General features: G+C 25.8%; 3 protein-coding genes across 3 annotated transcripts; all 3 read left to right on the forward strand.

Annotated features, from left to right (window-relative positions):
• Window positions 1–5,949: 5,949 nt before the first annotated feature.
• On the forward strand, window positions 5,950–7,429 carry OCT59_021776 (uncharacterized protein; the record flags this gene model as incomplete). The annotated part of the gene is made up of 3 exons (XM_025326022.1): window positions 5,950–7,158; window positions 7,249–7,296; window positions 7,388–7,429. 3 exons carry the CDS (start codon window positions 5,950–5,952, stop codon window positions 7,427–7,429), a joined length of 1,299 nt encoding a protein of 432 aa, XP_025178305.1.
• A 4,271-nt stretch (window positions 7,430–11,700) lies between these two features.
• On the forward strand, window positions 11,701–12,754 carry OCT59_021777 (uncharacterized protein; the record flags this gene model as incomplete). The annotated part of the gene is made up of 2 exons (XM_066146733.1): window positions 11,701–12,102; window positions 12,164–12,754. The coding sequence occupies 2 exons, from the start codon at window positions 11,701–11,703 to the stop codon at window positions 12,752–12,754; spliced, it is 993 nt and encodes a 330-aa protein (XP_066005841.1).
• A 1,142-nt stretch (window positions 12,755–13,896) lies between these two features.
• OCT59_021778 (uncharacterized protein) lies at window positions 13,897–14,298 on the forward strand (the record flags this gene model as incomplete). The annotated part of the gene is made up of 1 exon (XM_066146734.1): window positions 13,897–14,298. One exon carries the CDS (start codon window positions 13,897–13,899, stop codon window positions 14,296–14,298), a length of 402 nt encoding a protein of 133 aa, XP_066005842.1.
• Window positions 14,299–14,634: the final 336 nt, after the last annotated feature.

Below are 14,634 nucleotides of genomic sequence, written 5' to 3' on the forward strand. Positions count from 1 at the left end.
TATTCATTCCAGCATCTTGACACGTGTTAACCAATTCTCTAATGAAATTTTGTATAGTGCCTATTGGATAATCTCTTTCACTTCCAAAAACAGCACATGCCCATGAACTAAGTGTTGCACCAATGGCAACTTTCTTATTCCTTAAATTCCATAAGCCATCTTTTGGAATGAAAGTATCCTCTTTAGAAGCAGAATGGTAATGTAATGTTGGAGCAGGTAATACCCTTGCTTGAGTTATTGTCATTTCAGTAGATACCCGAAAATCAAATTGTTGCATATACTCGTTTTGTCGATAATCAAGAATTTGGAGACCTTGGTTAATTTTATCAGCACGTGATGAAGGTGGTTGACGAGTAAATTTAATCATTTCCGCTATTTGTCTTTTGTTCAATTTGTGCATATAACGTTGTCCCTAACAAATATTACACAAGTTACATTAAAAAATAATTTTAATCCATATTGATTAGTATATTAGTTTTACATACCCCCACTACATTACATATTTCCATTGGTAAATAAGAATTCATTCGTACAATAACGCAAGGAAGGAACGGATATTGTAGACTTCTACCATATGTATTATTAAAGTAAGTAACAACATCGATACGTTGACCATTAACTTCAAACATAGTACTAGAAGCTGGAGTATTAGTTAATTTAGTAATTTTAAATCGGCGTCTCGGAGCACTTTCACCACGATGAGTGACATAAATCTTTAGGTTCTTTAAACATTTTTCAAGCTTTACACGATCTCTTTCTTGAATCTCTCTAAGATCTTCAACGGACCTCTTATTGAGTATTTTTACAACTAATTGTACTAAACTATCACTTTCATAAAAAGCAGTAGCATGTAAATCAATATTTATCATCAATTTCCTAGGTGTTGGTCTAATAGATTGAAAATATCCTTGCCAAACCTCCACCCCTCCACTAAGAGATTGTGAACCTTGATTAGTGTAAAATACTCTCCCTACTTTTAAATACTCCCTTGATGGTTTATGATGAATCAATACATTAAGAACCATAATGCCTATTTAACATTAAAATAAATTTTAAGTAAAGGAAATATTTCAATTAATTGTGAAAAGAAATTATTTTAACCTGTTAAAATATTTGATGATATAGAACTACGTCCGTCAAGAAATCTATAGACCTCTTCCATATTAATTTCATTGACTTTCTTAATCTTCATTTTAAAAATACGTGGAATTCTTCTACTCGCATTATCCTCTGGTATAGTCACATCTAATGCTTGTGCATCACCAAAAGGAAACGGTCTGATAGTATAAACATTTCTACGACCATCAAATATAGCTTTTATACCATAAAAAGAATTTTCAGTAGCTATTTGAAAAATTTTTCTATTCAAAGTTGGAGGAACTTCTGGGGAAATTACAATGTCGTAATGATGAATATTGGAGTCAGGAAAATTTGTTATTTCGAAATAGTTTGTTCTAATTCTTATAGGACGACCTAAACGACCAAAACCAGGACGTTTGCCGAATTCAGTTACATTAAACATTATTTGGACGATTGGGGAAATGGGTTAAGATATTAAAAAATAAATTCAATCGATTTGCATGTTTAAATAGTATTAAAAAATTCAATCGATAAGAAAACGCAAAGCCTTTTAAGCCACGAACTAAACTTGCGGATTATATAACATTATTTTAAAGATTCCCAATATATAATAATGAGATTTTCATATTTATGATTTTCCTGTAACTAGACTAGTATTAATAAGTAATATATATATTTATTTATATATAAAATAAAATATAAAATACATAGCTGAGATTTTACCGCAGCATAATTGACTACTGGGTCGCTTCAATTTTTAACATTTAAGTGAAGTTTTGCCCTACAACAAACTAAATGAGTATAAGATACTGGTAGAAAAATAAAAACAGCACGAGTAAAGGAATAGCACAAATTGTATGTTAATATTTGAAGTGAGTGAACTCATTTCATCAAATAACACGTGATAATGTGTTGGACGTGAAATCCCTGGGTGACTTAGAAGACAAAAGTCAAGTTCAAAGGATGCACTACTATTGTTTCACCTACCGTACCAGGTCAGTTTCTATTTTATCAGAATTTTCTTTATTTATTGGGAAAAAACGAGCGTGATGGCATTTTTGTACAACTACAAAAGCTCATAGTAAATGATCTGTAATTTACATCAAGCGAATGACCACGCAGCTAAATATTTATTTAAAAAATGTTAATAGTGTTTGAAGTATCAATTATTTACAAAATATAAATATACCTTTCATTGCATTTACCTCATTATTTATTTAGCACTTGAGGGAATTGGCTTGAGCTCGATAGAACAAAATACGATTTTTCTGGTCTCAGAGAAATTTTTAATAGTTCCTTAGCCATTTCGGTCAAATCAATCACTAATAGTATTCTGACTGGCAGTTTGAACGCGAATTGAAGCAACACATCTAGATTCTTTTGCACATATACTATATATATGTATATATCGTAAAGCAACAATAGATAGACGAACTAGTAACCCATTATTATAGTTGAACGTGTAATTAGAATATTTGATTTGGATTAATGAATGAATTCGTATCACAAAGTTTAACATTTAGTTTAAGACAAGCATTAGGGCTTATACATGCGCCTGCTCTGAATACATTGATAGCGATATCAATTACTGTATCGCTTAATTTCGACATACAATGGTACACCAGTATTAGGAAGAATACATAAAATTGATTGAGGCTGTGCTCTAGCCGTATTTCCTAGTCTTAAGCCAAACTTGCTTTGAAGAATTTACAATGTCACTTTGAGGATTACAGTGTTGTATATGGATTCCTATTTAGAATATTCATTTCAGAATCTTGAACATATTGTAATAATTTTCTAATAAATAATTATACAGCTACAATCAGAAAATTAATTTATTTCCAAAAACAGCATATGAACCAAGGGTGCACCATTGGCATCTTTTTTATTCTTTAAATTCCATGAACCATTCTTTGAAATGAAAGTGTCCTCTTTAGAAATGTGTCATTTCACGAGAAATCCGCAACCCAAATATTCGTTTTGTTGATAAATAAGAACATTGATACCTTGTCTAATTTTATAAGCACGTATAATTGATGATTGTCGAGTAAATTCCATCATTCAGCCGCATATGATGTTGTCCCTGTGAACTGTTAGCTTAAGTGAGTAAAGATTAGTTTTACACACCTAACTACATTACATACTTCCATTGGTAAATGAATGACAATGCAAAGAAGAAACGGATATTGTAATGTATGTTATATGTCCTTTGAAAGTATGAAGTAACATTGGTATAATTATTAGTATTAAAAGCTGAAGTATTTGTTAATATAAAAATTCTAAATTGGCGGTATAAATTTTCAACATGTGTGGTATAAAAAAAAATTCTTAAGCTTTAGGTGATCTGTATCTAAAATCTTCAATGGACCTTTTATTTAGTAATTTTAAGACTATTTATATTAAAGTAATTAAACTATCAATATTTATCATTCCTCTAATAGGTGTTTACCTAATAGATTGAGAATAACCTTGCCAAGCCTCTACTTCCTCATTGAGAGGTCATAAACCCTGATTAGTACAAAATACTCTCCCTGCCTTTAAGCGTCGTTGATGGTATATACAATAAGAGCCTAATTAACGTTAAAATTAAATTTTATGTAAAGGAGAACTAATATTGCAAAAGGAAAGCTATAATGATGAGTATAACTTTAATATGTCAAAATATTTGGTGATATAGAATAATTTCCGTCAAGGAAGCTATTGATCAATTCAGTGACTTCTTAATTCTGATTGAGTTACATATAAAGTAGCCGCAACACTAAAAGGAAACTGTTCAACAGTAAAAATATTTCTAAGACCATCAAATACAGGCCATACATCTCCAAAATAATCATATGCTGCATAAAAACTTTACTACTCAAAACTGGAGTAATTGCAATGTCGTTATGATAAATATTTGAGGAAGAAAAAGATATTATTTCGAAATAGTTCTAATTTTTATAAAACAACTTATACTACCTAATCCAGAACGTCTAATGAAACCTGTTACACTAAACATGGCGAAATAGGTAAGATGTTAAAAATTTAACCTATTTGTAAATTTTAAATAAAAAAAATTTCAATCGGTAATGTTCAATAAGAATTGCAAAAGCCTCATTAAGCCACGAATTAACATATTAAGATTGAAAAACAGATATAAAAATAGATAATACTTTAAATATTTTTGTTAGAATATGACTAATTTTAATTAGCTTAGCCACAGGTGGACGGGTAAGCAAAAATAAATGTCCATCCGAGAATAAACTACAAATCAAAATAAAAAAAAAATTTTTTTTTTTTCTTAAAATGAAATGTTATGTGTAGATAGGAGTCATAATATATTTTTATGAAGAGTAATGATTTCCAAATGTGCGTTTGTAACTGTTTTTTTTCTGCTCCGCCACTTACAACTAGATTTCTTTACTTCCAAAATAGGAAAAGTGAAATTGGGGAGGCGTAACAACCCGATATGTCAACAAAATTTACGGAAGTTAATAATCATTTGATTACAGACATCCTACAAACACTCGTGCCGAAAATGCTGAAATGATCGGTTGTAACGTATTGGCTTATCTGTGGTCTGTGGATGCCTTTACCTTGCTTTGAGTTAAAGCATCAGTTTATGTCATGGGAAATCGGAGAATTGGGATATATACAAGAAATCAAATAGCTATATAATTTTTTAAAATAAAATGAATAAAATGATAGTTTTCACAAATTAATTTATTTAGAATATTCTTAAATGATTAATCCTTGTTCATGAAAAATTGAAACCGATCATATAACTTATTTTATGGAATGACAGTTTCATAAATAATGTGGCCGAAATATCCGGGTGTGCCTTTGACATTATGTAATTACATTATGTAACTATTTGAAATCATTCAATATATATTCCCATCTGAGAAATTCAAAGATATTAATTACCGAAAAAAAAAAAGATTATTTGACATGGCAATTATAATAAAAAACGTAAGCAACGAAACGAGGAGTATCTTATGAGAGCATATTATTAAAGGTATGTTTTTCTTGTAATGAAAGTGGAAATTATATTCCGTAGTAATATTTTCTTTATCACAATGAAATAAATATTTATATCAAAAACAATTCAGTAGTTAACTATGGACGTTGCATATTATTTGCAGAAATTTATGGCGCAATCCATCACACTAATCCTTATTCTTTGTCTTGCAGTTACACTTGAGTTTGATCCTAATTATTATATTTTTCATTGAGTTTGATCATCCCAATCATCAATGTCCATATATGTACTGTATTTAATTTACCTAACCCCTTAAATGGCTAACTCCTAACCCTAACCCACATTCCGATATTTATCGGACTTTTTAATCTCAATTAATATGCAACTGAATAGATAATTTAAATAAGGTACATAAAAGAAAGTTCCTGAATAATTGGCTTTTTTTTCTTTCTTTTCAATTAGTATAAATAATATAATTTTTATACAAATATGGTGAATCTTTAGAAAAATGATCAACATAAGTGGTTAACAATGGTGTAACAAAAATTAAATTAATAACCTAGATTGATAAAATTCTTTGTCTTCTAAAAAAAAATTAACATTTTACACAAGTAATCTAGTGTGCTTATTCAATCTTACGTTAAATTCTTAAAACTGACTTTAATGTTGTTACTCATGTATTTGTTACGCGAAATGAATCATGTTGTTAGAATTTTCTTTTATTTTATTCTTTTTTTCTTTTTTTTTTAATTAATATAAACAACAAAAGGTTATAAATATGATTGAAATTTATAATTTTTTTTTTCTTTTAAAGAAAATTCCGCGTTATTTATATTTATTGCATTCATTTATATAAAAATATATACACATATAAAGAGTAAACGCAAAATAATAAAAATTCAATCACGATGGAAGGTTCAAATTATTATGCACCTGGAGGAATGAATAGTGGTCGAAGAAATGACAATAGATATCAACAACAGCAACAATATTCGTATGAAAGGCCAAATCTATCTAAAGAACATCAATTGTTTCAAGAAAGTCAGTTACGTAATAATAAAAACAATAACAACAATAATGGTGTCTATAATTATGTTTCTCATCTCTCTCCTGGTAATCAACCCTCAATTTATCCTCCTCCATCGTTACAAGATCAACATAATATTCACAAATCATCACAAATGAATATGATGCAAAATCATCAATTTCCTCCATCCTCAAATAAACCTTATAAAGAATATCCTCCATCATCGAATAGGCCTTATAATGAATTTCCTCCATCATCAAATTATCCGATTAACGGAAATATTTCCCCATCAACACCATATAATCATTTAATGCCATCACCAAATTTTCCTCCGACAAATAAAATGATTAATGAAAGACCATCCCAACCATTACAAAATAAAGGAGAATTCTCTAAATTTCCTCCACCACCGTCGTATAATCAACTGAAACCATCGTCAAATTTTCCTTCATCAAGTAATAATGAAAGACAAAATAAAGGAGAATTCTCTAAATATTCTCCACCACTATCATATAATCAAATGCAAATGAGGCCATCACAACCATCACAAAATAAATATTATCCATCACCGTCATATAATCAAATACCATCGTCAAATTTTCCAAATAACCAAATACCCCCGCAATCGAAAATTCAACCCCCGTCATATAATCAAATGGTGACACCATCGCCAGGAATAACAACGTTAAATCCTAACGATAGATTTTCTCCAAATCCACCAATAAACCTACATAATCCGTCTCCAAATCCGATACCGAATCCTTCGCCGATTACACCACAACAAAATGAAAAAAATGATGATAAAATTCAAGGTCAAGTTGATCATTCTATTCCTTCAGTTGAGAGAAGTTTAACGCAACTTACTAGTCTAGAACAAGTGTGGGATATGCCTTTAGTTAATGATGGAAAACCAACTTGGAAATTTTGGTTTTGCAAAATTTTTATTATTTTATTAATTCTTTCATGTTCAAGTATTGGTGTATCAATAAAATTAACTCTGAACAATTTGGGTATTGGATCCAGCGGACTTGTAGGAAGTAATGAAACAAATAATGAAAATTGTAATGTTCCTCCAGATTGTGGGAAATCGGTAACGTTTTATTATTATAATTTATTTTCAATACTTTTTTATAATTAATTTTACCTTTTATTAATATGTAATTGTCTTACTTGATAATAGCAAACTTTATGTATAGGACTTGACGGTTGTTTTACTTGTCTTCCATTTGTAATTATTAAATCTTTTATTTTTTTTTTTTAAAAAAAAAGAATATATATATATAATCATTTATATACTAAAATTTTTCACTTTTTTCTAGTGTCCATTAGATGGTAAAAAACCCTCCAAAAATAACAGCTGACCATGGATAAATGAGGTTAAATTTTTACACTTAATATAAAATATTGTAATAATAATTGAATACAAATATAAATTATAGTAATTTACATAGATTTAGAATAAATTTTATTAATTACGAGTTACTGTATACATAAAATACGCGAGAGAAAAGATTTATGTAGTGTAAATGTTAATAAACTCTTGCCACAAAAAATTTTTCCGCGGGTTTCGGTAATTGAAATAATAGGCTGAGACGGTAACAGTTTAATAAAATAAGTTTAAATTATCAAATTTGTCTTTTAATTAAGTGGTGTAACAAATAAAAAAAAAACTCGGTAAATTATATAATCATAAACAAAGGGTTGAACGCGGGTGTATTCCTATGGTTACGCGGAATTGAAGTTTAATTAACACCTCTTTTTTCCGAGCCAATGAATGACAGTTAAGATTACTATGAAGGAATAAATCATGGACATAGGAAAATATCGTTACGATCGAAGTAAGAGAAATAAAAAAACATTTCACTAAAATCAGTGTATTCAACATCACCGTGTTTTCATGAAAGAAACTTTCGAAAGGTTGTCAACTCGTAATATTGGAACATTGACAATAATGAATGATATTGCAAATTAATGAATTCGCTGTAGAAATGTTTACTTTATTGGGGAATATTTTGTTAAATAAAACTTTATTATAATTAGATCCTTAAACAAAGTAATTTGAAATGAATTTAAAGTATTAGTAGTCTTTTATTGCCGTAAAAATTAGAGATTTTAAAATTCAAATTACAGTAATTAGAATATTATCCTTATATTATTTGACAGGTATAATGCTAATATGAACTTTACTAAATTTGAATATAACATTACACTTCAGAAAAGTTAAAAAATTATCCTTTTTATAATTATTTTTAAATAAAGATGTTTAGATGTTTAAGAATATTACTTTATTTATTTGTGTAGTTTATTTAAATTCTATATATAAAGTTTATATGAGTAAGGTATTTACCATAGTGCCCTACTGCCATTTAATTTTAATAACTAAGGTAGTATTTCTTTTATCTAAATTGATTGAAATATATAATCATGTATTTTTCCTAAAAAAAAATCCCAATTTTTAGGAATTCTACACAATTCTAAATATAATCATGTATTTTTCCTAAAAAAAATTCCTAATTTTTAGGAATTTTACTGAATTAGAAAATTTTTTTTAGGAAAAATATATGATTATTTGAAATATTTGAAACTTATGATAAAAATGATTCAATACTTTAAGTATTTTAAATCATAACATTCAATATAAATGGTATATAATTTTAATATATTAATAATATTTTAACTTATACTACTCCAAATAATTTTATATTTAATGTATCCATAAATAAAAAAATAATAGAAATAATAGAAGCAAAGTATTATTGGAAAAATATGAATAGCTGTATTAACTAATACTGGCTTTGAATCTGTTTAAAAGCTTTTAATATAACATGTAATATCATTAATTGTTCTTATAAGTTGATATGATAGGATTTAAATCTAATATTATTATAATTATAATTGGTAAAAGTATTGGTATACAAAAATTTATAATGAAATTATGAAAAAATTGTTAGATTTATATAAAAAACATGAAAAAAATAATTAAAGAAATAAATAAAATTTATAATAAAGTATATTATTAAGTATTATTAATATAAATGGTGCAAAATTAATTAGATTAATTGGCTTAAAAATTATTATTTGTGAAAAAGTAAAAAAGTATTAAAGATTCATTTTTAATTCTATTAATAAATATTAAAAGGTATGATAAAAATGCAGTATATTATTAAACCAAAATAAAGAAAATTATATTAAAATTTTCAAATAAGTTATATTTTATTTATTATTTAAAATATATTGTATATTTGTCTATTATATTTTATTAATAATTTATACAAATTATATTTTTTCATTTATAATCTAAAAATTTGAAATTTTTTATTTGAAATTTTGGTTTAATTAATTTTAATTAATATGCAAAAAAAAAATTCTAAAAATAGACTTTATTTTTTTAATTTGACTAAATAATAATAAATAATCATTTAATAAAAATAAAAAAAACAAGTTTTTTATACTAAAAAAGCTTATTAAAAAGTTAAAAAATAGTATCAATTAAAGATTAATATAAAAACATTTACTAATTATTTTAAAATAACTAAAATAATGTAATTTTCTAAAAAAAAGAAAAAAATACCCTTTTACTTTTAATAATTAATTATATTTTAAAATTTTTAAAATAAATAATAATACAAAAAGAAGTTTAAAATTTTAAAATTAAATAATTTTATTTTTAATTATTTACTGTATAATAAATAATAATATTACAGATATAATAAAATTTTAACTTATTCTATTCCTGGCTTTTTTCTTGAACATGAAAATTATATTAAAAACTCATAATTATAGTTAAAGATGAGAAAGAAAATAAATTAATTAAACAATCATTAGCAAATTTTAAATTAGTTATTTTTAAGATTAATCATATTGAATTAGTCACTAATTTTACTTTATACTACTTTTTTTTTTTTTGATAATTGCAGTACATTTACAAATTTATTAGTATAATATTAGCAATTATACAAAGGTAAAAAATTATAAACTATACTAATATTATTAATTTATAAACCATTTGTTATTTCTCTATAGAATCTTACATATGCACTTTTAGGTGGTCATAATAACTAATCAGATAGGCAACATATAAAATGCATTATTTTAATATATAGTTCTGATATCTTTATTTAGTAGATCACATTATACCACTTTTTTATTATTATAATAATTAAGTATTATTATATATATTAAATATTTATATATAAAGAAAATACTATAAAAAATTTCTAAGAAATTAAAAAATTTCAAAAGAAATTCAGAAAAATTTAAAATAATAGAAATAAAACTAAAACTAATAAATTTTATTAATATTAGTAAAATTTTCCAGAAATCTAATACATAAAAAAATTTTAAAATTAAAAAACTTTTTTAGTTTTACAAGAAATCTTTTTGTTATTTAATTGAAAAATTTAATTAGTAAAATCTAGAAAATTAAAAATAAAAAAATAAAATTTATATATTTTACTATTTTTATCTTATATAGAATATTTTTTTTATACTTTTAAAAAATATTAAAATAATAGAGTGAATTTATTTCTTACCTAAAGTAAGATTAATATTTTTTAATTCTTAAATCATAAATTATCAAAAATATTAATAAAAATAGTATTTAATATTTATAACCTTTTTTATTAAAATATTAAATAGATTTGTAAAACAGGTTAAATTACTTATAAATTATAATTTTAAAAATTATATTAAATTTTATTTTTTTAAAAAAAAATTTTCATTAAAAATTATTATTCTTTTTTTAAAAATGAATGGCAAATAATTAGTATAATATTATTTTTATATATTAAATTTAAAAGAAACATAAGAAATTATCTGAGTAAAAAATATTTTTTTTTATATTTTTATATTTTATTAATTTTATATTTTTTAATAAATATATATTTATTTAATATTCTGCAATCCATATGAATCAAATTTTTCCTCTAAAATTCAATTTGATTTAAACTTAATTTGACTTTCAAAAATAATTATCTTAGGATTTAATGATCCAATTTCAATGATTTTTTTTTTAATCGATAGCTCTTGTTATTCTGATCAAAATAAAAAAGATCATTAAAATCAAACTATTAAATCAAAAGTTATTCACAAAATACGTTTTTATTTTTTAAGAATAATTAAGGTCACACTATATCATGAATTGATTTGTGCAGAACATTATATTTATCTAGTAATTTAGAAAGTTTAAAAAACTATAATATATATAGTATATTATAATTAAATGCTTTATAATTAGTTTTTGATTCTTATATAAATTATAAATTAAATTAATTAAAAAGTTTAAAATTATTAAAAAAATAGATTAAACTGAATTGTTATAAAAATAAAAAAAAATTATAGCTGCAATTATATAATTTAAAATAAAGGATTAATTTGAAAATAACCGTCGGTAAAATTCACCAAGTGGTGAATTTCACCATATGGTATGTTTTACCATGATTTTCATATTGCATTTAAAATTTAAAATTTCGTAATTAAATATTTTATGGTGATATTCATCATTTGGTGAAATTCACCTGATTACATAACACGTGATTTAGTGTAATTTACCCTAGTAAAATCAAAAACGCCATTTTTCTTTTTTTGTTTTTTCGTGCTCTTTCTTTAAAGAAAAATCTTTCTTTTATTAGCAATGGATATCTTTGATTTGCACCCAATTTTAACATTTCAAGAAGACAATATGGAACTAGATTTACTTTGTTCTAATAGTTATAATAATAAAATGAATATCCATGCTCTTTCCAAATTTTTTAATAATAATGTGAACCTATCCAAACCTTTTAATGAAAATTTTTCAGATACGGATCTTTTGTCATATTTTGAAACATCTTTTAATGTTGATTTTACTGATCATATTAATATTTCACCAAATCCCAGAGAAGTTAATATTTTAGCACTAAATTCTGAACCACTTTCTAATGACAATTTTACCAACATTAATATTTCACCAAATCCTGAACAACTTCTTGATAACAATTTTTTTGAGTTAACTTCTAATATAAATTCTTCTAATAATTATCAATATAATCTCACTGTGGGTGATTATTTTGATGATTGGTCATCAGTTGATGCATTTATACATAATTATTGTTTAGAACGAGGATTTGGTTATCAAATTTGCTGCAGTGATAAAGACAAAGATCCGAATGACTTTACCATCTGGTGTAAGTCATATAAATGTTACATCAAGTGGTTGTTATGAAGCTCGAAAGGTAGTTGATCATACGTTACACCGATTATGTGGTACTATAAAGACCAACTGTGAATGGTATTGCAATTTCACATTTTCAAAATCAGCACAACATGTGAAATGTACTATTTTAAAAGATGTACACAATCACGAAATAAATCCTGCTCAAGTATCTCATGTTATTGCCAGATATCGGCGTTTTAGTGAAGAAATGATACAAGATTTAAAGTTCTTTATGGATTGTAAAGTAGCGCCTATTACACAGTTAGAAATACTCAAAAAAAAGTATCCAAAACACGTATTTTACAAGCAAGACGTTTATAATGCAATTTATAAACTACGTCAGGATAATAATGAAAAGCTAGATACTACTTCATTACTTGATATTCTTTTTGAGAAAATATCTCAAGATCCACGTTGGAAGATTTTTATTCAACATTCTGAAAGTGAAAAACGATTATTTAACAAGAACTGTATTTGCGATTTTCTGATGTAGTGTTAAACGATAATACATGTAAGACAAATAAATATAACATGTATTTAAGTGTCTTTATGATTAAAGATAACTATGGAAAATTTAGAAATGTTGCAAACGCCCTTGTAGAAGATGAATTAGCGTCTACATACACCTGGATTTTACAATGCCTTATGAAAGTAACTAACAATATTGCGCCAAAGGCTTTTTGGACGGATTCTGAGCCAGGATTAATTAATGCTGCTGCACATGTTTTTCCATCAACACCTCATTTCTATTCCCTTTTTCATATTCGTCAGAATATAATCAAGCACCTCAAAACTAAAATACAAAACTTTAATGATTTTATTAAAGTTTTTTTATTCATGCAGAAATGCATTAAGTGTGGAAATTTTTGAGCAGCGTTGGGAATCAATGATAAAAAAATTTCCTGAGTGTGAGCGTTATATGACTAGAGCATTATACGCTAATAGAATTAGTTGGACAAAAGTATTTGCATCATTCCAATTTAATGCTGGAATACAGAATACACAGAGTGTGGAGTCGTTCAATAGCATTATTAAAAAATCTCTTAACAATGCTAGTTCCCTTTGTGATATTGAGGAAGCTATTGACAAAAGGCATGAAGAAGAAATTAAATATTGCAAATTAACGGATATCAAGTCATTATATACGACAATTGGGTTTCCACACCTTTCTTCTCAATTTTTTTCAAGCATTGATAGGGTTATTGTTGAGTTTTTACCATCACTTATATTATCAATGTAGCAGTTTCAAATTTCACAAGCATTTACCTATGAGGGACAATTAACATCTTATTTATCTGAGGTATGTGTTAGTATATTTGATATAATGTATTAAATGCAGCATTTACTGATAGTTTATTTCATTTATTATAGGATTTATGTTCTAATAACACTATAGAAGATAATTTTATAGAAGATGTGGTTGATGAACCACAGACGACATTAAAAGCTTTATTAATTGATATGAACACATTAAAGATTGTTGAAACATGAAAAATTTGTCGAGTAGGTGGTCTTTCCCATAAAGACAATCTTGTAGTTCTTTTTGATGATAGGACGCATCTATGTACTTGTGTAGAGACAATCACAAAAGAGATAGTATGTCAGCATTTCTGGAGAGTCATGCTTTATTCAAATATGGCAAAATTCCATATCAGCATCATACTCATCAGATTATATAAAGATGAAATTTTGATAAAATTAGACGAAGCTCTTGAAAAATTGCCAGTTTTTACAGCAATAGAACCGCCTACCAATAATACAACATTACCTCATGAAGTGAATTTTACTCTTCAAGGATTAAGACACATTCAACAATCTGGTTATAAAGAAAATGTTCAGCAAATAGTTCCTCAGAGAAACCGATTTGGAGTAGCATTCTCAACTGCTAAAACAGCAATTAATGTTGCTTTAGAAACTAAAAGTGATAATGAGTTAGTTCAATTGTTGAAAGATTTTATTTCATCTAAAAAAAATCGTAATGGTGGTGTAAGAAATAATGAGAACAATCAAGATAATAATGAAATTGTTCCCTTATAACAATGTTTGATTGATGAAGTTACGGATCCTCATGTTACTAAGATTTGAGGAGCTCCATGTAAAAAAAAAATCAAAATCGCTATAGAGATATCAAATAATAAAAGAGTGATGCGTGAAATTACAAGTGAAATTAATAATAATGTACAGAATATTAACGAAACATCAAGGCAACAACGCAAGTGTTTATCATGTGGGAAGGCTGGTCATTATCAAAAAAAATGTCCAAATCGATGTTGATTAATGTATATATGTTGGTATAATTATTAGAAGCAGCAGTAGCGGTAATTTTATAGGTATCGTGTAAATACGCAAAAAAATATGGCGAATGTAGGGTTT

This window comes from Rhizophagus irregularis, chromosome 30 (genome assembly GCF_026210795.1).
Source record: "Rhizophagus irregularis chromosome 30, complete sequence".
Lineage (NCBI taxonomy): Eukaryota > Fungi > Glomeromycota > Glomeromycetes > Glomerales > Glomeraceae > Rhizophagus > Rhizophagus irregularis.